Source organism: Zingiber officinale, chromosome 1A, assembly GCF_018446385.1.
Source record: "Zingiber officinale cultivar Zhangliang chromosome 1A, Zo_v1.1, whole genome shotgun sequence".
NCBI classification, from domain to species: domain Eukaryota; kingdom Viridiplantae; phylum Streptophyta; class Magnoliopsida; order Zingiberales; family Zingiberaceae; genus Zingiber; species Zingiber officinale.
In genome coordinates this window covers 67,111,136-67,134,778 of record NC_055987.1, presented here as the reverse complement: position 1 = coordinate 67,134,778, position 23,643 = coordinate 67,111,136, and the positions used below count along the sequence as shown (strand labels likewise).

Below are 23,643 nucleotides of genomic sequence, written 5' to 3'. Positions count from 1 at the left end.
ATACACATATAGTGTACTAGTGTAATTTTATAGTCAAGATAGACTAATACCAAATTATACTACAACCGTTCCAATGGTTTGTCCCAATCCATCTTGGTTGTGAGCTACTATTTATCATTTATAAGGAACTGATAACATGATCTTCTGTGTGGCACCACACACCATGTTATTTACAATATAAATTAAATGGACAACTGCATTGACATATATATAAATATAAAATGCAAACATTTGACCAAAGTGATTCTCATTTCAAAATATTTCAAAACAGATGTTCATACAAAAGCTAGGCTTATAGTATACATCACAACAAACACTATACCTAAGTTCTCATGGAGATGTAGCGGTCCTTGTCGATACATTACAATCGAACCCTGCAACAGGAAATCTTGCATATTTAGCACTACACCTGAGTTCTGGAGATGTAGCAATCCTTGCCGAGACGTTACAATCGGACCCTACAACGCATTCCTTCTGGGGAACAACCTTGCATTAGCACAATATTTAAATGGATCCATTCATTAAATATTTGTTATAGTTTTAACGCTGGTCGGCAACCTAACGCAACCCTCCTCCTTTATTCGAGTTTAGGACCGACCATGACTGGTTCATCATGGGCGGAGTTATAATACTCACACAATGGCAAAACAAAATTTAGTGGGTTAATAGAACATGCAACCAATGATCACTTCAACCACAACAACCAACGATGTCTTTATCTTTAAATTAGCACATAGACAAAAAGAAAGAAGAAAGTGAATTGAAATTGAAAAGAGATCTCAGAAACTAATCCTCAAGTGGACTTCTTCGTTAAATGGCTACATACAACAACAAAAATTGATTGAAGAAAAGAAAAGAAGCTTAGCATAGCCAAGTAGAAACTAAGAACATGATATTTTCTCCTGAATGTTGGAGGAAGATACCATATTGTTCAGGTCATCACTGGTTCAAACATTGCAATTGCAGCAAGGAAAAAGTAGCGTTGAGTGAACATAATATTCCACTCATTGCAACTGATTCTGCATCTCCAGCAGGGGTGCAGACAACAGCACATGGAGAATAGAAGGAAATCTAAACAAGTCTTAAGGCTAAAGATTAGGAAGAAGATATAGGAATTAAAGAAAGGGGATGATACAGACTTGGACAGAAGCCAGAGGAAGAACTATAGATCTAGGAGAAAGAAGGATATCTTGGCTCTGGGAGAAGTGTTTCAGGAAGAACAAGTCGAAGAGAACAAGGGAAAGAAGTCAGATGTCATAAAACTAACTAGAGAAGACAATCCAAGACGTATTAGAAAACGACACTTGTTGCTGGAAGGGAAAAGAAGCAAGGACATAAGAAGAAAAACAAGGAGTTGAATGACATATAGAATGGCAATAGGTACTTGTGGGTACCCAACTTAAATGGGTAGGATTTAGATACCCATTTGCTATGGCAGATCTGGTTTGGGTATTGGTAAGTTGGGTATTTGCAGCTATATGTTTGTATTCAGACAGGCTCAAATATCCGTGGGTATCTGCAAATCAAAAATAGATAACAAATATTTAATAGTAATAAAAGTACTACTACTGTGATAAATACATTTACAGTAAAACTAGTACAATAACTAGTATACATTATAATCCTACTAAGTTTTTGTAAAATTAAAAGTTTAAAAGTTAACTTTAGCAATCAAAAATTATCGCACGTTAATCACTTAAACCAAACAAAAACCTTTGAATGAAAACTTAGTGAACTGGTCTTAAATTTTTCAACGGTATGTTTAGGTGAACTCTTCATAATCTTGCAAACGTGCTGTTAGGAATAACTGCACCTATGTGTAGGGATCAACATACAAATGAGAAGAAAAAAAATGAAAGAGTTAAAATTTGTGTCGTTAGATGAGCGCAAGAGTCCTTTGATACATGTTAATACCTATCTACCGCTGCAGCAGTTGTTTTTTGTTTTTTTCTTTGTTTTTTGAAATGATTTGTGTTTTTCAAATAAGTGCAAGAATTTTTTGATACATCTTTGAATAAGTGCAAAAAAATTTCAAGTATAGATGCTTATTAGTTTTTTTATTGGTGTTGATAGTTAACAGTTCACACACTCATGTGGACTAAACTGGAGTGTCACATTTAGTTTGCTAAAATTTATTGATAACCACAAAACAACATTTGATTAATTCAAAATAAATACAGCCAACACTTACTGTAAAACTCACTGATAAATAATTTTTTAAGGGAAAATATGTGATTACTAGTAATATGCTTGTGCAAAATCCATTTCTCTCATATTACTAAGCACAACAACATCATCATCATCAAGCCTCCATGGAGCTCTATGCAAGGAAATATTACTAAGCAAGATTCTTCTAGTTAAAAAGGGCAGCCCGGTGCACGAAGCTCCCGCCATGCGGGGTCCTGGGGAAGGATCCATTGTACGCAGCCTTACCCTGCTTTTTGCAAGAGGCTATTTCCAGGATTCGAACTCGTGACCTTTTGGTCACATGGCAACAACTTTACCGTTGCGCCAAAACTCCCCTTCCAAGATCCTTCTAGTTAAATGCTCCAAATGTACACAAACCCTCAAGAGATTAAATCAAAGACACTTTATTGCCTAGCAAAATTTCTATTTATCTCTTCCAAGTTAACAAATGAAGTCCTTACGAGATGCATTCTTTCACCCTCTTTTACTTCCTTTCTCCTTCAGTAAGGACAAGTTAAATTTACTCATAGATGTAGGACATAAGCATCAAACACTGGGAATGATTAAATTTAGTTGTGTATTACAAGTAAGCCTTTATATGAAGCAAAAAAATTATCTCACATTCAATCTCTTTAGATTTTCAAATATAGAGACAACAAGCCAGGAAAAAATATCTATTTAAGGAACAAAATCCACCAATAAAATAAATATTTTCTAGAAATAGACCAAACTAATTGTGGAGAGTAAACTCTTGATCATTCTTACCTCTGCAATCATGTATGAAAGATATGCAAGAAGTAACATAATTGCAACTTCCCTATTTGTGGAATGCCTGCATAAGATCCAACACACATCATTTAAAAATAGTAACAATGAATATATACTAACGTATATGTATATGTATATGTATATGTATATATATAGATAGATAGATACACATTTTTGAAAATTATGAACTCCATGAAACATAATTTATTAACAAGTTGTGGCCACTAACAAAAATAAAGAAAAAAACTAAGTAAAGAAAGATTGCTTGTTAAGCATTCTTTGTCCTGCCATAGTAACATGTGCATAAAACAACAAACAAATTGTGAACTATGAACCTTCTCTTTCCATTACACTGTACATAAGGCTATGCCCCATGGTAACATATATATAATAACCATATATCATCTTTTACATTCCCCTTTGATGAAGTGCCTGGCCTGAATCATAAAGCCTATGGTAGCCACCATCTTTATGCAAACAATAGTTTCATGATATGCAAGATAAATTAAATGTATAATGAAACTCTTCATGGAGTCATGCTATATAAAAATGAATAAACTGCCTCAAATTTTCTGTCAAAAGCTTAGCAATATCTAAATATTGTTTGTTATAAAAAAGACAATGACTATTCCAACAACTGATTAAAAAAACAAAATGAGGGTTGTCTTAGACATGAATAGCCCAATATAGAATATCTAAACCCTATCAGCATGGATCTTAATTATAGTTGTTGGATGCAGAAAAGACAAAAATTACAAATGCTCTTAATGTGATAAATAAATTAAGAACAAATAGAAAAACTATCTTCAGCATCTATTTAATGAGAATACCACAAAAGATTTGGCTTAAGTGACTAGAATTATGGTAATCTTGAGTATCAAAGATTGGTTCTGTATTACATAGAATGATGTTAAAGAAGCTTTAAGAAAGATGAAAATAAGGAAAAGTGTACATCCAAAAAACGTTCACTTTGGACAAGCTTTGGAGATAAGGTATAACTTGGTTAACTGAGTTATTCAATAAAATTTTGAGAATAAAGATGTTCGAGGAAAAAGTTATTTAGTACAAATTTATAAGAATAAAGGTGGTGTATAATGTTGTTAAATTATAAAGGGATCATGTTGATGAGTTATACCATGGATCTTTGGAAAGGGTGATTAAGAGAAGAAACAAATTATAAAATTAATTAGTTTCATGTCTAAAAGCCAACTATAAATGTTAAATTTAAAATGATGACTAATGGATAAATATATAGAAACTAAGAATGATTCATATATAAGTTTCAATGAATTAGAAGGTAAGTTCTTAAATGATATCATGGTGGGTTCAAAAAAGAATGAACTGATACAAATTATAATGTATTTACTAGTGTTAGAGTTACTAGGAATGTAATAAATTATTTTTCTAAACTTACCAAATTACATCAATGGTCATCTTTAAGTTCTTGTTTTTTTACATGATTAGATAAACACACGATCATATTCATAATAAAAGCCCTCTTGGTGTATGTAAGATGATACAATACTAATTATTGAGAGGTAAATAGATTAAACTCAAATCTTCAAGGTTTTAAGTAAAATTAGGACTAAATATATAGCATAAAGTTTCGAAATAAGAAAACAGAGAGAGACTATTAAAGATGGAAGGATATGAAATTCTATGACTGTAAGTATGAGTTTTAGATATATTGGTTCTATCATTCACAAAGAATATACTGATAAATATATTATTAATAGACTAGAGAATAGCCATTTTGAAATCTGTGAGATCGTCAAGTGTTCCTTAGGATAAAAAAATTGTTATAAAACTATGATTTGATTCGTTAGACTTTCTTGATAAATATTGGGTAATTAGGAAACAAAGTGTGAAAAGTTAATGCAGTATGAGAATCCTAAGATGGATTTTTAGGATTATTAGAAAAAATTAAAAAAATATCATGCTTTAAAATCTCAAGAAGAGCATGTGTTTTGGTCTTTCACTTGAACGAGACTATTTCGGTACTGTGTTTGTGTTCCAATGAATGGTGCCAATAATAAATTAAAAGGGAAGAGGAAGGAAATGAAAAAAAGGAACACAAATATATAGCTAAGTTCCACTTATGTTTTATTTGGAATGGTATAATTTTGACATTCTGTTGTGCAGAGACAAACTAAAAAAACCAACATATATTTTTTTCATTTCATCTTGACATATGTTGTAGCATGCAAATATGAATTGGATGCCAGCATGACGCGATACTCATCGATATGATTGACATGATGATAAAGGATAGATTAGTTGTGCTAAGTAGTATCGAGTTTTGGTAATTTATTGGAATAATACTTTTTGGGCATGCTGAGATTTTAAACCATGCTCCTCTCCTCTCTTCTCCTCCCCACTCTCCCTCTCTTTTTGTCACCATCCATCTCTTCTCCTTCTCCCTCTCCTCCCTCCTCTTACTCAGTCTCTTTTCTCTCTTTCTATTGTGTTGGCCTATCATGCGTCACTAGTGTTGATGTTGTCTCGTGCACTAATCGGTGAGTGGAATGGTAAATTTTGCATATGCCAACTGGCATGGCTTGCATCAGAAACCATGATTTCAAACCTTGATTCAACCTAAATATGAAGTGTTTCATTAGTCCCATCCAACCACTGGGAAAACAAGTCTAGAAGAAATGCAACCTTGATATGACAATGTGAGTTAGTTAAATAAGCAATTGTGTCACCTCTTCATCCCATAGGTACTTAGGTGTGACAAAATACTGTAATGTGCTTCAAGCAAATACAAACAGCTTGTTAAACCATAGACCTTTAACTTGAGCTGACATGCAGGTGAGGATTGAAGATATCAGGCTGCAGCACATTTAGTTGTCAATAGATGTATAACAAGCAAAGTTTCAGAATTCTGGTTTCCATGAAGAAAACTAACTCGCCGAGAAAAGCAAACATAGCCTGTTCATGACAGTCCTTAAGAAGAGTTGTTTACCTAGTTCTGGGAACACAATTGATAATAATAAAAATCATGATAATAATAAAAGGTAAGGATTTCTGTTTTCATTTTTCTGAAAAATGGAAATAGGAAGAAGAAATATATGCAGTAACCATATCATGCTCACATAAAAGAAACTGTACAAATTTACTCCATGCAAAAGTGATATAAATGGAGAACTTGTAAAGTTGACCTTCCGATGTATAATTTCTTTATGCTATATGCACTGATAAGTCCAACCTGAAAGGTCCAGAAGACAACATTTAGAATGTTTTGGCATTGGAAAGGAGAAGAATCTCAAAGCATGACCATTAAAAAAGGATAAAGGTTAATTAGTTTGAATGTGGCTTTTACATGATGAAGTCAAGTGAGAATGCTAAGTTTCCATTCTACTATTTCAGAACAAGGAGTTAGACATAATTATTGCAACTCTAGCAATATCTGATCAGGGGATGATCTCATTGTAGGTCCAATCTATTAATAAAAACTCACCAATATTCCAAGTGCAGTACTTGTGAAGAATAAATAAAGAAACTTTGCGAATAGCTCAAAGGCAGTCATAGTGTTAACATTGCTAAGATCCAGTGACTGGACTGCATTAAAAAGTACAACTGAGGTAGCATCATTAACAACTCCCTCCCCGAAGACAATACTGTAAAGTAGGGGTGTTTCTTCTTGGTTGAGAACCTTCAGAGAAAAAGTCAAAAAATAAATAAATAAAGAATTAGAAATGGAGGTAAGAGAAAACTATGGGTTTTGGTACAGTATTTGTAGATTGTACCTGTAATGTGGATACAGAATCAGTGGATGAAAATATAGCACCAATAGCTACAAGAGTTTTAGTTTAAGGTGTCATATCAGAGGAGCAAATTAAAATATTACACTCAGACCTGGTGATAAGATAAATAATAGTAATTTACCTAAGTAATCTTGAATCTTCAAGGATGTAATACCAATTTTCTTGAGTAAAAAGTATGAGCCTATTAAGAAGTTCTGGAAGTACATTAAGAAGTTTTGGAAGTATATTAAAAAAATATCAGTTACAGACATAACACTCTGAAGGTAAGGTGACATGAAAAAGGATTTTCTTCTAACCATGGAATCAAGAAGTCAATAACATATCACTATGTGCTGGACAGCAGAGCATGCCAACTTGTTAAAGCAAAATTTATTTACTAAATGCTGGCATGGCCCCAGCAAAGAGCAAACCATGTGCCAACATCATGTGACCACAATATAGCAAAATCATTCAGATCAAAACTCATCATCCATAATTGAAAGTTTAAGTGTTCAGGTTTTCTTAATCTAGAATTAAATTTGATACTATTAGAAAGAGGCCTATTTGTAAATATACAAATAACAGAAAGTGGATATACAAATTGATAAATAAGATAATACATGAATTATCAAGGAAAATTAACCCTAATATTTTTCCCTTTCAACATGGTATGAAAAGGGAATATGGTCACTCCCTTCATATACAACACCCATAGAACCTCACAACACTAGGTGTTGTCCTTCTAGTGTCATATTCTTCTGCTGCATGATACCCAGAGGTCTCTACCTCCTTATTTAATGCCCATTTTCATCTCAAAATGCCTATACCTAATAGTCACTCATGGATTTGTTCAAGTGAGGCCCAGAAGCATCATTTCTGGTGTGCATCCTGATAGTCCTTTACAACACTTCACCCCAATGCACATCACATAATTTGTTCTACATGGATCTCATATCTATTCTTCTCAACCTTCGTCAACTTAGATCATCCTTCTTCTCTCTTCCATACAACACTTCGCCCCAGGTTGTGACTTCTTATCGCAACATTCATGATTTATTCTTCAATCCCATAGCAGAAGGCAAGGCTATTTTCTTTTGCACCTTCTCACAATGGTCAATCTACTTGTTTTTTTGTTTGGCATCTTCACCTCTTTTACAAAGACTATTTTTGCTATCATTCGATGATCTCTTCTCAGTATGCCACCTCCTTATTGCTTCTAAGATGTGATTTCATTCTTATTATGTTGTTTCACGGATTCCTTTTGTAAATTCTTAATATCAATAAAAGGTCTTCTTGCCTTATGAAAAGTTGTCTTCCATCTAAAAATACCAAGATCCTCGATAACAATCTTTTCAATCTGCTACTCCTTTGAGGAAAGAATTATGTTTCCGAGGTAGAAATAATCAAAGTGTGGTCTATGGATCAAAAATAGCTGGAACACCTCATACAACAAGGGCTACAAATATGTCTGGGCCAAACAAAGTCATGTGAGAAATAATTGAAGCATAATTGCTTTTGCTCTTTTAGCAAGCCCCATTAATCCTAACCATATGAGCATTACGAGACATACACCAAGGCAACATTTTTACAATAGCGATACCCCTTGTGCCTATGAGGTGATTAGGAATCTTTTCATCTATGCCAATTTGACAAAGTTATCTTCAAACCAATGTTGGTCCATTTTAGGCATCTACTATTGACTTAGAAACTTGCTTTAAGTTTTCATATTATACAAATCAGATGCTCAATTTATAAGAGATCACATTGCTAAGCTATTCATTTTTATGGTTCTTTATGCTTGGTATCATGAACTCAAACCAATGAAGATTCTGTGAAGATTCAGATTCTTTAGGGCATGCCCTTTCGTTCCCTATCTGCTAATTACAGGATGTTGTATACTTTTATATTTCTGCTCCACCCTTTCAGCTTATGTTGGACCACTCTACTCTTGTGCATCTACCACAATGAAGATCTGGAGAAGATGGTGGAGGCCATTAGCAAGGACGTGGAGACTGTGAAGAAGGGCATGGAAGACCTAAGCTAAGTGCACATACTATAGAAAGCTTGAATGTGTTAACAATATGTGATATATTACATAAATTTTCCACTTGACCATCCCTTGTATGTGGCTCATATAGCTTAGCCTGAACCATCTATCACTATCCTGGTTGAGGATTACTCTCACTTCCTTCAGTTCTATGCTGCAACAAAATCTTAGACCATTTGTTCCGTTGAGGTGCTTCATTGGATGCCTTATGCATTCCTCTAGATAATTTTTATTGATCTTAGATTCAAAGCCTCTAGGCATATGTTTAGAAACATCTCTTCCTTTTCTAGCATTGCATCACCACCACCTCCTATCAACATCATATTGGACCCCGTGGTTTTGATGTGATCAACCAAGTTAGGTTGGGTCATGTTTTGTTTTAATCCCTGTGTCTAATTGTGTAAGAGCTTAGGAATGCAGGAAGTTGAGTGGAAGACGCAGCTGGCGAGAAGGACGGCACGAGAAGGGAGCCGACGGGCTCGGTGCGTCCGAGGAACGAAAGAACTGCGGAAGAGTACACCGGTGGACGAGAAGAACGTACGCGACGTTCGAGGGACGAGAAGCTGGAGCGGAAGCCTACTCGAGGAGAAGGCCGGAAATTGGGTTCGGGTGAGCCCTATTTCGGTTGGCCATAATCACCCGAACGGAGCAACGAAAGATCCGAAGGAGAGCTGGAGCTATTTATACGCTGCAGCATTGAGGGCGCCCTCCTCATTGAGGGCGCCCTCCATAGCATTGAGGGCACCCTCAAACCAGTCAAAGTGACCGCTTGCATTTGGATAAAACTTTATCCAAATGTCACGCTGGAGGCGCCCTCTATGCTTATAGGAGGCGCCCTCAAGCCGAAGATAGAGTTTCCAAGCCCTATAAAAGGCCCTGGAGCTAGGGAATTAAGAATCAACTCTTGTACTAACTTCCTAACAACTACTTAAGCTTTTATTGTGTAAAAAGCTTCTCCACCTTCAGAGAAGGAGATTCTGATTGAACTTTTCAACCGCCTTAAATTAACAACCACCTACGTTATAACTAAGTCAATCCCTGAGTCTCTTCTTTAATTCTGTTCTTTTATTTTTATTTATTATTGTTGCACCTTAAGAGTTGAAAGAACGAGGAGGGTATTTTTTTGTTTCAGGCAATTCACCCCTCCCCTCTTGTCAGCCCGCTGTACCAACAAGTGGTATTAGAGCCCAACAGCCTCAGAAGGACTAATCGCCATCTGAAGCAACAAAGATCAAGACAATGGTCGGTGCAAGTATTCATCCCCCAAAATTCGACGGAGACTTCGCAACATGGAAACACCGAATGGAAGTATTTTTTAAAACAGATTTCGATATTCTATTAACAATGAAATACGATTTTGTAGCACCTATGGATCAACAAAGAGTCGAGAAAGAAGAACATCAGTGGACAAAGAAAGAGTAAGTCGATTTTGTGGCGAACAATAAAGCAGAGTTCCATCTGCTCAGCGTCCTTCCGCCCCAGGAGGTCAACCGGATCGACAGCTACGTCTCCGCCAAAGATCTATGGGAAAAGTTCCTGGAGCTCCACGAAGGTACTTTAGAAGCGAAGCTAGCAAGGTGGGACATCCTCCGAACTCAGCTAACAAATCTCCGAATGAACAATGGAGAAAAGGTAGCACAACTCCAAGCACGAATCAAGGAGCTGATAACTCAGCTAAACAATCTCGGAGAATCAGTAACAAACCGAGATTCAATCCAGTATGCGCTCAACGCCTTCCCGAGAACTTCAGAATGGGCATCCTTAGTAGATGCATACTACATCTCTAAGGACTTTAAGGTAAGTACACTAGAAAATCTATTTTCTACTTTCGAACTTCACGAATCTCGAATCCCAAATTCAAAAGACATAGAAAAGACAAACCTCAACATTGCCCTAAAGGCAAGAATGGAAGATCAAGAGTCTGAGACATCCATCGATGAAGACGAAACGACTCTACTGGTAAAAAGGTTCAATAAATTTCTTAAGTCTAATAAGTTTAAATCGCAGTCAAGAAGGCATCAGCGAAACAAAAGGACCGTCCGTTGCTACAACTGCAACGAAGAAGGACATATCAAAGACGACTGTTCAAAATTGAAGAGCAAAGATAAGGAAAAGAACAAGAAACTAGCTCGGTCCAAACATAACCTCAAAGCCACGTAGGATGATTCATCATCCTCCGAATCTGAAGTCGAAGCATACGCCGGACTAGCCCTAACTGCAATCCATCAAAAAGAAGATGAGACCAGCTCAGAGATGAGCATAGATGAAGGGGGAGGATCATCGGAAGAAAGCAGTAATGAAGAGGGAGCATTAGCACTTACGGTAAGTGAGGTACGTACTCTTTCACCTAAGCACTCTTTTAAGTTCATTAAAGTACTTTCAAAAGATTTAGTAAAAATAGAAAAAGAGAATGCTGAGTTAAACAGAATGTTAAATAACTTGAAATCAGAAAATGAAAAATTAAAATTGCAAATTGAAAATTTGAAAACAGATACATGTTGTCAAAAACCAAACAATTTTCAAAAGTCAAAACTTAAGATTTATGGAAAATTAAACTGGTACATTAGAAAACAAAGGACAACTTAGAAGAATACCTAAAGGATATGTACCCCCTAGATATCTAACTAACCTAGTAGGAAGGAACCTCTATTGGGTTCCAAAATCATATCTAGATTAAACTTTCTGTTAATCAAGGCTTTCAGAAGAAATTAAATGTTTAAATTCCTTAAATGACTTTGTCTAGAAGTGGTTGATAATCCAATAACCAAAAAGGCCTAGTGTCTTGCCACAGCCTGGAACCTGATTATTGAATTAAATATTTAATTGACAAACTGATAAGCAATTAACATAATTCTTGTTAACTATTTAAACGTTTTAAATTCTTTTTGGAAATTTCTAACTTGGAAATTGTTTCAAATTTTGTTTAACTTGAAATTTTGAAAATTGAAAATTTGTAACTTGAAAATTTTTATTCGAAATTTTTAAAAATTTGTACATTGATTTTTTTTTGATGTGATCAAAGGGGGAGAAATAAGTACAAGTTTAGGGGAATAAAATTATTATAACTTCGAAGAATATTTTTATTTTAGCTTAGAAAATTTTTAATTTAAATGTTGCAATTTCTTTTATTGCAATTTTTATGCTTAAATTATTAGTATGGTAATTTCTTTAAATTATTACTTGTTTGTTTTACCTTAACTTGAACTTGGGTTGATGCACATCAAAAAGGGGGAGATTGTTGGACTCCGTAGTTGTTTTGACGTGATCAACCAAGTTAGGTTGGGTCCTGTTTTGTTTTAATCCCTGTGTCTAATTGTGCAGGAGCTTAAGAATGTAGGAAGTTGAGCAGAAGACGTAGCTGGCGAGAAGGACGACACGAGAAGAGAACCGACGAGCTCGGTGTGTCCAAGGGATGAAAGACTGCGGAAGAGCTCATCGGTGGATGAGAAGAACGTACGCGACGTTCGAGGGACGAGAAGCCGGAGCGGAAGCCTGCTCGAGGAGAAGGCCGGATATTGTGTTCGGGTAAGCCCTATTTCGATTGGCCACAATCACCCAAGCGAACGGAGCAACGAAAGATCCAAAGGAAAGCTGGAGCTATTTATACGCTGCAGCATTGAGGGCGCCCCTCCACATTGAGGGCACCCTTTATAGAGTTGAGGGCACCCTCAAACCAGTCAAAGTGACCGTTTCGCATTTGGATAAAACTTTATCCAAATGTCACGCTGGAGGCGCCCTTCATGCTTATGGGAGGTGCCCTCAAGCCGAAGATAGAATTTCCAGGCCCTATAAAAAGGGCCCTGGAGCTAGGGAATTAAGAATCAACTCTTGTACTAACTTCCTAACAACTACTTAAGCTTTTATTGTGTAAATGGCTTCTCCGCCTTCAGAGAAGGAGATTTTGACTGAGCTTTTCAACCGCCTTGGATTAACAACCACCTAGGTTGTAACCAAGTCAATCCCTGAGTCTCTTCTTTAATTCTGTTCTTTTATTTTTATTTATTATTGTTGCACCTTAAGAGTTGAAAGAACAAGAAAGGTATTTTTTTTTGTTTCAAGCAATTCACCCCTCCCTTCTTGTCGGCCCGCTGCACCAACACATCATGTTTGCCAATAGGTCTCCCTCATTTGTAAAAGGCATTAGATAAGTTTCTATTGCTCTATCTCTATTAGTTCACGCTGTATGTTACATGAGTTTTCTTTAAATTTATTGTCAATAAGCAAACTCACCAAATCTTTGAATTGCTTATCACATTTATGAAAGGTGATAAGTGTAGAGAATAAATCTCCAAGATTATTATTATTAATTGGTTGTGCCCCCATATTCATGAGCAATTGTGGATGAATTATCTTGTTTTCAAAAACACAATCACCCATGTCATTTGAGACCATATAACTTGCACACAAAAAAAAAGTCCCTATTTTATTAAATCATTAAACCCTTGAGTGTTTGTCTTATCGCTTAGATAATTTCATGATTTGCATTCATGCTTTAATAATATCCATAAACATGCTTTGGATATTATTTAAAACTTAATTTAAGTACTTTGTTTCCTTTATTAATGACTGCTCATGAAGGAAATGGCTTTTCTTAATGAAAGAGCATTATGATTTTCCTTTTGGTTCCTTATAATTTTAAGGAATGACTTTTCTAGCCAAAGTACCCTTCATCAGTCATCCTACACACATAAACCCCAACAAAATGGTACTATTCAAAGATAAATTATACACTTAGTCGAGACCAAGTTTTAATACAATTCTGAGTTTGGGTTTCGAACCTGGCCAGAATGATTTGATATTGATCTCATGTCATGCAACAACGGAGGAACTATGGAGGAGGAAGGACTTGGACAGGGAGAAGAGAAAGAAGAGAAGAGGTAGAACTGCAAAAGATCCTTCATCACCTCATATTGTAAAAGCTTTATCACAAAATAGGAAAACTCTAGCCCTCACAAAAGCCTTGTGTAGCTCATGGAAGCCTCACATGATTGCTCTGGTGTGGTCGTCACCACTGTTCTGGTTGCCATGGTCATCACTATCTCAAATTTGTTTCATGTGTCGATCGGCGAGTTAAACAATATGTTTCACCAATGCGGCATATACCAATTTTTAAAACTATGTTTGAGACAATTATATGTTATTACTTCAAATCAAATCTCTTACTATTTTTCAGAATAATGCAATTCCCCAGCATAAAATAATAGAATTCTCACTGCATGCCACCTTATATCTTCTTTTTTTTTAATAATCAAATCTCTCTCACCATTCATTTTGATCATGATGACATATATATTGTGTATTTAGTTGTACTTGTTTTGTACTTCCTTATCTCTCAATCGAGACAAACTATCTCCTAAATCATATAAAATGTTGCTGGGAAAAATTTTCAGTAACCATATTTCCTTTCTAGTTTCCTTCCTTGGTAGGAGACACCTGTGTATTTTCCTTGGCTACTCTTGCATGCAAAAAGAGGTAACATTGGTAATCTCCTGAGTTAAAAACGTGTATTTATCTTTGCAGATGAGACATTTTTTTCACCTAATTATGTTTTTTTGCCTGTTGTAGAGGTTTTGCTCGCTGCTACTTGATTATTTATTTCATCATCTTACCCTATAAAAATACAGACACTATACCTTAGTCACTGTGATGCTACTACAGAAGGCCAGCACAGGACCATATCACAGCCACTCTTCAAGATTCTGCTCCTTTTCAAGCACAATCAATTATTCCAGACATTGGCTTTAATTTGGACCTTTATTCTTCTTCGATAAGAATCTAACAAAAGCACTATAGGCATCCTTTTTCTTGCTACATTTCTTATGCTTTATTATCTCCATGTAATCTGACATTAATTCTTCTTACCTTAACATTTCATTCAACACTGTCACATAGGCACATTTTAATCCATGTTGGTAGGCTATGGTACATTGACACAAGGTCCAAAAAATCGAGTTGTTCATGAGTTTGGGTACCATACCAGTGTTTGAGGTATTTCTAAGATAGCAAATTGGAGGCTGAAGGAAGAAGATGAAAAAAAAAAGAAAAAAAGAACACGACCATATACCTAAGTTACTTTATGCCCATATAGAATGATACAATATGATATTGTATTATTTGGGCACGAGGTAAAAAAATATTATTATTTCAATTCTTCTTGATATGTGCATTATAACATGCCGAGGGATATCAAATGTCAACATGATATAATAGTCATCAACATGATTGACCCAATGACATAGGCTAGATTACTTGTGTCGAGTAGTCTCAAGTTTCAATAATTTACCGAAACAATAAATTTTGATCATACAGCCGTGTAATACAAGATTTCAAGCCATATATTTATATTCTAATGATATTTAGGAGCAAGCTTTAAATTTTGAACTGTGCTAGACCTAACCACGGGTCAGGTCCATTTCAAACCTCATCCGGACCCGTAACCGAGTCAATAGGCTGATTAGCCGTTGACCTTATTAGAAGGGTTTGGAATCGTAATCAACTTGTCTAGGAATGGGATGATTACGATTCAGTCTTGTTTTTAACTGTGAATCGGCAATTTGAACCGTCAATTCAAACGTTTAATTTTTTTAATTTAGTTACCATTGGAACCGCCCCTTAACCGGCAATTCCAACTGTTTAAAGTAAATTTTATATTTTTTTGAATGGTTGAGATTATTTGATAATTTTTTTAAACAATAACTACGCTTAATAATGCAACTGAACCGATATTTATTATCCTACTTCTCATTTAGAATGAATTTTTGTAACATAGCTGTAATTTTAAATGAATATATAACAAATAAATTTTTATCTCCTTGCATGTTAGCAAATAAGGCAAAATAGGAAAAATATTTTAAGCATATTTTGATATTTAGTTAGTTGCATTTATTTTAGATCCTAAACTTAAATTAGATATTTTACATGAAATGTTAGTTATGTGTTATGATGCTTTAATTTAATTTAAAGATTATTCTTTTCTCCTGCCAGCTAATATTGTAGAAAATACTAAAAAAAAATTATATGATATTTATAAAGATTATAGTTTGAAATATAAATTAGAAACTAATGTATCTAAAAGACTGAAACACAAACTATCAGTAGCACTATTAATCTAAAACTCACAAAACATAATTTTTATTAAGAGAATGGAAGAAATGTCCACGAGGATCCTCAAGTTCTAGACAAGAACTTGAGAATAATTTTACAATTTATGATTTTAGTGAAATAGATAGTGAGTGAGCCGAATTTCGATATTCTGTCATCACAAATGACTTAAAAGTTTTTCCATCCTCTCCATCATATTAAAGGAAATTTTAGTTTGTCTAGTGTCAACCGTTATTGTAGAACACATTTAGCTCCAAAGGTAATATATTGGATGAAAGAAGATATACTTTGTCTTCCGACTCTTTTAAGCACATGCATTACTTGATGATTAGACGAGAGCTACAAAAAATAATACAAGGAATGAAACTTTCAGATAACAAGGTAGAAGAGTTTGATATTGAAGGAACTAACACAATGGGAACGGGAAATAGAGTCAGTAACAATGTCACTTCCTAAGATAATAAGGATAAAAAGATAAAAAAAAAACCTATGTGGGCTTTAATTCCCCTATACCCTAAGGGGATTAAACAATTTAAATAAGTGCAAGCCCTTTTATATTTTTTTTATTTTTCAAATTTATAAAAATTTTAAATATTTTTTAACATAAAAATAATAATAATAATCTTGAACTGTCACGAACCATGAACTGAATCGTAATCAGCAGTTCTGAATCATGAACTGTAATCGCCTTTTGAATGTTAATCATCCAACCGGCTCTTAACAAACTCCCACATAAAATGGTATAATTTTAACATTATATTGCATCAATAAAAGCTAAAAATATTGAATATAATTTACACAACACAGGATAGATTATATGTGCCTAGTAGTTTCGAATTTAGCTAATTTATCGGAATGATACCTTTTGACCATGCCGCTCGACACAATAGGAAATTTCAAACCATGTTTGATAGTTGAATTTTTATTTTCCTCCCAGAAAATATATAAATAGTAGTAAGTGGATGTTTATTTTGAAGATAATGACCGAAGTATTGTAGTGTACGCCATATAGTGGTCGAGGAATAGACTTAAACTGAACATATTTTCTCTTGTTATCATGGCTTCAACTCAACCCTTCTTCACTTTGGTGGCAACATTAACCTAGTTACCTTATCGACTAGAAATAAAAAAAAATGTCTTTTACAGTGATCATAATGCGAAGAAGTATATGTATATTACCTTCTTGGATTTGTTAGTCAAAAGGACTATAACTTGTGTGTAAACAAAAAAAATCTAAAGTAATCTCCTAGTGCATGATTTGGTAAATTTAGTTCATTCTCTATCTTGGTAAGGTTATGTGCATAAGGGTGAGCAATCGATTAATAACCAACTGACTGAAACCGAACAAACCAATTTTTTTTTACCTACCGAACCAACCAAACTATTGTATAAAAATAGAACAAACTGAACCGATAAAACATCAGTTAATCAGGTCGAAAACCAAAATAAACGAACTTTTGATTAAATTGGGAATTAGGAGGAAAGTCACGAATTACGGAATTAGGGATTTTAAACTCTGGTTCTAGTTCAGGCATAGTCGAATCCGGATTTTTAAAACTAAGACCGGACCAATTTGATCGAAATAACCTATATTCAACAAAAAAATTGAATTTCCAAATTTACAGAACCAAACTTTTAACTTGTTCAATCAGTTCAATATGTTAATTCGGTTTAATCAACTTTTTACTCACCCCAATATGTGTATAATGTTTCACCTTACTTAGAGATTTTTCTAATTGTCTATATAAATGACATTATCATTACTAATGATGGCATTATAAGGATCATAAGGTTCCAAGTATATCTTCATCAACACTTCCAAAAAAGGATTTGAGAAATCTAACGTACTACTTCATACGTTTTCTCTTAAAAGGAGATACGTATCTCACAAAAGAAGTATCTATTTAATATGCTTGAAAAAGATAAGTATGTTATTAGCTAGATGGCCCAAATGTCAACTAATGTCATGATAAGGGAACTATTATCTGATCTAGGAAAGTACTGAATAGTTTTTAGAAAATTGAACTATCATACATCACTAGACCTCACATCACATTTCTTGTAAGTGTGAATAGTTAATTTCTTAAGGCTCTATGTCATTAACATTAGGAGGCAACTTTAAGGATTATGTGGTACTTTACGAATGTTATAATTTAATGTCTCTTATATTATGTTTGTGGTTCTCTCTAAATAGGCGAGGACACAAGATTGGATAGATTCTTCCATGAATAGGTGATTAACATTAAACAAAAGTTCTTCTAGAAGAAAACCTAATATCTTGGAAAATTAAGCAAAATACTATGATCATGGCCGGTTAGATGCACAAGAAAAAATACAAGGTTGTGACTCTACCCATATGTGAGATTATCTAGCTAAGATAATTAACAACTAAGTTGGGTAATTGTACCACCAAGCTAATGAACCTATATTGTGGCAATTAGGCTATCATGAATATTGCATCCAATTCAATCTTTTAGAATAAAAAATATAGAGATTGTTGTCATTTTGTGATGGAAAAGGTGTAATAAAAGGAGGCCATCACTTCATTTTGGTAGCTCTAATGATTAGTTAGCAAATTTGTTAACAAGTCTCTAAGAGGTTGTAACAAATGTAAATGTATACTAATTGATATGACAATCAACTTGCTATCACAAAGATAGTGTTTTAAGTTAATACCCTTGCAAAGTTTGTTGGATTGGATATAGGTTACCCTTGCACTAGCATTCCAAGTTTGTCATAGGCTCCAAAGCTCATAGGGAAAGGCAAAGTAATGTAAATACAACTTGGAACATACAACGCTACCATACCATGAAGATTAAGTAAAATAGCATCTACATTGTGTTCGTCCCAACAATTTGGGGTTGATTAGATGGATCCTATCTCCCATTGAACCATGTGCAAAGCTTACCACTAGTAATATACAAATCAATTAAACAGTTTTATTATGTTACCTAGAGGTTTATATTGTCTCCCTCTATTCATTGCACCATTTACTCCATAGGATCAGAAGAGTACAAAATTTGATAGTTCTTTCCTCATTAATTGGAAAAATTGAACAATTTGAGAAAGAAAAGAACATGACAATCACGAAAGAGTTGATTTCTAGATTTAGCTAGTCAACCTTTTAAGTCTCAACTCTTACCAGCGGAGATAATGCAGAAGGATACCAGTGTCCCAAATACACCCAATAGTAGAATTGTTGAGAAGTTGCGAAAAAATTGTTTTTTCTTGACCTGGAAGCTGCAGGCAAAGTTTGGTAGAAATGAGGGAAGGGAATTGGTACCTCTCAACTAATTTTATGCAAACAAAACATTCACAGTTTCAGTTTTATTTTTGCAGATCTGAAATGAATAACCTATTTGTTAAACATCCAATACAATCATATGTTTTTCTTACTTGTTCTCTAATTTTTGAGGGAATATTTTTCTGAGGGTATTAGAAGTATATATTTGAATAGCATAAGAGGAAAGAAGAAAAAAACCGCCTTTGGTACTTTTTTTTCTTCTTTGCTCATATCAACATTACCTTCCAGCCTCATCTACTTACTATAACAGCCAGCTGTAATTTAGAAAAATACCCAGCGTTGAAGATAATAGGAGGCAGCAGAAAAATGAAGAACAGCTCCTCGTCAAAGGAAAGTATCCTTGAGCTTTTCCATTTTGTAATCAACAGTGTCACCATACCGGCACACAACCCCTGAAACGAGCAAAGTAAGCTCAACAGCGCATTCAGTTCCAATAAAAACGAAAATAATAACTGAGGTAGAGAGGAAAACCAAGAGGAGGGAGGCGATGGCCTCGTTGGCCCAGTGCCATCCCTCGAGGAGGTGGCCGATAAGGATGCATGCGCAGAGGAGAGCAACGAAGAGGGTGACGCATACGACGGAGGAGGCGTCCATGGCGGTGGATTTTTGGGTTGTGTGGGCGATGTGTTTTCCATAGTAATCTGGGGTTTGGGGAGGAAGGCTAGGGATTCGCGAATGGTGGGTGGATGGCGACACATTCTTGCCCTTCCCTTCGCCTTTGAACGGCCGTTGGCGCCGATAATCGTATGTACACCAATTAGGGGATTTGGGCGTCCGATCTGGCAAAAGCGGTCGAGGTGGCGGCTCCACATTATTTGAAATGGGATAAATTATGGGGATTTCATTCCCAGCAATAGGCCAGAGGCGAGGTATCTAATGAAGCATTTCACCAATCACTACCACTGAAAATTTATCCCGGACTCATCGATGATAATATTCTTATATGCAGTGAGAGCTGATTCGTTCGTATCAACTCATCTAGCGTGCACATATAGAAAATAAGTTATAGATTATTACTAATTATTAGTACAGATGATAAAATATAAAAAAAAAAATATGTTCAGACATATCAAATTTAAATTTCAAAATTTCATATGACAATATTTTATATCTTAATTATCACATCGTTCTAAAAAGACATGATAACATACTCATATGAATTATATGCGGGGGACGATTCGGACATCACATCAAACTTTTATTCAGATGCAAATGGTCTATCATGTTTTTTAAAAGAGTGAATAAAATCTAAAAGACAAAAAATGATAAAGCTTTTTGTTTTCTGAGTTTATGTATTATTCTGTCTGACATATGCAATAGAGTTTTAAGTCATTAGATATCAGTCAACTGTATATAAATCATAATTTCAATAATTATTCATGGTGTCGATAAGCTGACTCCAATCATTTTTGTTTGAATTTAAGGTTTATATATTTTTGTTTAATAATCAACTATTACCTTAATATTAGTCGACTAAGGTATTATGACTCAACTCATCCACATTTTGAGTCTATGTAAGCTCTGAAACTATCTTCGTTCCAAGGTTAATATAAAAATTGTAAAATTCACAATGATCTCGCATAGTAAATCTTGATCTTCACTGTTCGTATAAACAAAAAACTCACATTGATACTCGAAAAAGAAGATCGGAGAAGATATCAAAAAATAACTTGTCGTCGGAAGAACGATCACGAACAAATCGAAAAGCACTTTAAGATTTCACAAGTCAAACCCCTCTCTAATGGATGTTCTCCTCTTACAATCTTGTGCATACGGACGAATCTTGCACAGAGACCTTTCACATATGGGACGAACTTAACTTTGCACAAACCTCGCACACAACAAGCTCCCGCAAAACTCTCCATTTTTTTCTTCTTTAGCTTGGACGCATATATATAAGAGGAAGATGACTCTTCCTCTCCCTCTATTAATAGAGGAATTAAATGAGTTAGAAGATGAAGGGGTGCCATTTCATCTTCTTAACTCCAACATCTCTCACTCGTCCAAATCAATCCATAAAGGTCATTTAGTCACAAAGATCATGTAAGTCACATAGACTATATTGTAATCAAGTCACAAAGACCAGACGAAAACACTAGTTGGTCACAAAGATCAAGTAAGAACATCCAATCCATACTTTAGGGAAAATGGTTCGTACGACAGTAAGTACACAGCAATTATTACTAAGAAAATTATTACATCTGTAAAATATGGTACCCAAATAATATTTAAATAATAAGGTTATTGGACAAATAATCTTATTAGAATTTTTAAGGATTTATAGGAATTTTCTGAGAATTTTTCAGAGCTCGTATGACGAGTTTAAGTGGATGAATTTGTGGGCTAAGTGGAAGCCCGTTTAAAATACCTAAAAGTGGGAGTTGATTGAGAAATTAACTTAAGATTTAATTAATCTAAGCCTAAGTTACAATTATAAAACATATTATTTTTCCTTCTTCTCTTTTCATCCGCCCGAACCCTTCCTCCCTTCCTTCTCTCGCCGACTCCCAATTCTCCCTCTCTTTCGCTAGATCGACGCCGACGACCTTCTCATCACCGGCGCTGACCACTCGAGTTCTGACCCGGCCATCGCCCTCTCCCCTCCTCCCCAAGCCGATGTGTATTTTGCTTGAGAATGGATCGGCAACGCAGTTGATTGTGGAGGAGTCGTAGGTTTTGGGGTCCATCTCCCATTGGCATTGAGTTCTCCTCTCTCTCAGTATCGTCTCTGCCGACGCTTGACGTTGCGCCACTCGCCACCCATCGCTGATGCCGGCTCTTGATCTGTCGACGCTGACCATCGATTCATCATCTCCGTGCCCTAGAATTGCTACCGTCGTTCACTTGATCGCTACCCGACGCCACCTTATCGTCGGGTGCCACTGCCACCGAAGGGAGTTTCCACACAAAGGAAGACGGGTTTGTTCTCTTCTTAGCTTGAGGATCGGGCAAAGTAAAGGAGGTTGCCACTGGAGGGATCCCTGCTGCGGAGCCATAGAACTCTTCCCCTATCGCACGGATCCCTTCACTGGAGTGGTACCACAACCTCTGTCCCAGCAAGCTCGCCATCTTTGCACTTCCTTCCGATCACACACCTTGCCATCACGGATGAGTTGCTAAGGTTGGTTGGGTCTGGGACGTTCTTGTCAACATTTCTGTTGTGTTGATGTATTGCTTAATTAGTCATATTGGTTGTGCAGATCCTATGTTTGATGAAATGCTTAGTTCCTTTTGTGGTCTCTGTTCGTGTCGTCAATGTCGTCATCGGTTACCATCTTCCATGGGTAGTTCTTGGATCAGTGGTACTTGTGAGGAACCAAGCTCAGTAGGCTCCTCTGCTACCAAGTTGTCGCCCCGAGGTCGCACGGATCATGGTTATGCCACTCTTTCACACGATGGTGCCTATACTGATCATGCCATTGTGATAGTCTCCACCAGCCATTGGTTGCATTTGGCTCCTTCACCGAGAAGCTGCTGCAGATCTGGAATTGAGGTAACAAAAAACTAAATCTGAACAGATAATGAATTGTGCTTAATTGTTAAGCTTGGATTTGATTAGGGTGATGACTAGTTGTTCAACTAATGAGGATTAGTGTTGATGAATTGGAAGGGAATAGTTAAGTTTTAAATGACGACTTGTGGTTGATTGAGGATTATTGAATCAATTGACTGATATGATTAATTAAGTTTGCATTTGGATTTAGGTAGCTAGTTAATGTATTAAGGGATTTGGATGTAATAGTATGATTTGTTGCAGGACACTGATACGAGACAAGTGTTCTGATGTGGAGATAGTTCAACTACGGTCTATCATTAAAGGTGGGTACTTCTTGCTTTACCTCTTTAGTATTTTGATCCTAGTGCATGAGCTTTATGTTCAGATAGTTACTGTATCTATCTTGACTCCACTCTTATTTTTCCTGCGCTTAATACTTCCACTCAATCTTGGAGCTGCTCGTTTCTGTATCTATACAGTCTCTCGTTGCTATCGATGATATTTAACAGATACTATAGTACTAGGTATCGATACCGATACCGTACATTAGATAGTAGGTATCGATATACGGACACCGATACCATGTTTACCGCTTTGATTGCTTAATTATTTACACACCTCACGAGCACGTGTACATGTTTATATATATATGACGCATTATTCGTGATCACGTCATCAGACGCACGCCGACCACGCTCCCTCGGGTCGAGAGGTCATCGTTGGCGCACGCCGGCCACTTACGGGTAATGGCGAGTCATTCTATCACGTCACACTCGGCCACCACGGGGTAGTGGCGGAGTCGCAGTGCTAGGACCCGTCGCAGACGTAGCTATTCAGCTGCCCGGCCACTCGAGAGTAGTGGCGGCCTGTGTGGTACAGATCCTACCTCTCGACCATACAGGGTGCGAGAGGTGGGCGACCATCCGTATATACGCTTATCATATTATATCTGTTGTTTACTTACGTCATATTGAATCTATCATTGCTAAATTAC

The 23,643-nt window shown here is 35.8% G+C and overlaps 1 protein-coding gene and 1 long non-coding RNA gene across 2 annotated transcripts in view; one reads left to right on the top strand and one right to left on the bottom strand.

Moving 5' to 3' along the window:
- The window catches only part of LOC121998258 (sodium/hydrogen exchanger 3-like), an 80,006-nt gene extending 58,988 nt beyond the window's left edge, over positions 1–21,018 (bottom strand). Inside the window, exons 1-9 of the mRNA XM_042553082.1 lie at positions 20,914–21,018; positions 19,625–20,026; positions 19,427–19,545; positions 18,992–19,089; positions 6,844–6,903; positions 6,705–6,751; positions 6,416–6,610; positions 6,117–6,163; positions 2,953–3,019 (exon numbers count right to left, since the gene is read on the bottom strand). Coding sequence (XP_042409016.1) covers positions 2,953–3,019; positions 6,117–6,163; positions 6,416–6,610; positions 6,705–6,751; positions 6,844–6,903; positions 18,992–19,089; positions 19,427–19,545; positions 19,625–20,026; positions 20,914–21,018 — 1,140 coding nt within the window. The remainder of the gene's footprint in view (positions 1–2,952; positions 3,020–6,116; positions 6,164–6,415; positions 6,611–6,704; positions 6,752–6,843; positions 6,904–18,991; positions 19,090–19,426; positions 19,546–19,624; positions 20,027–20,913) is intronic.
- A 590-nt stretch (positions 21,019–21,608) lies between these two features.
- LOC122005014 lies at positions 21,609–22,978 on the top strand. Its single transcript, XR_006118304.1, has 3 exons — positions 21,609–22,274; positions 22,354–22,646; positions 22,911–22,978. It is a non-coding gene; the product is annotated as an uncharacterized LOC122005014 (long non-coding RNA).
- Positions 22,979–23,643: the final 665 nt, after the last annotated feature.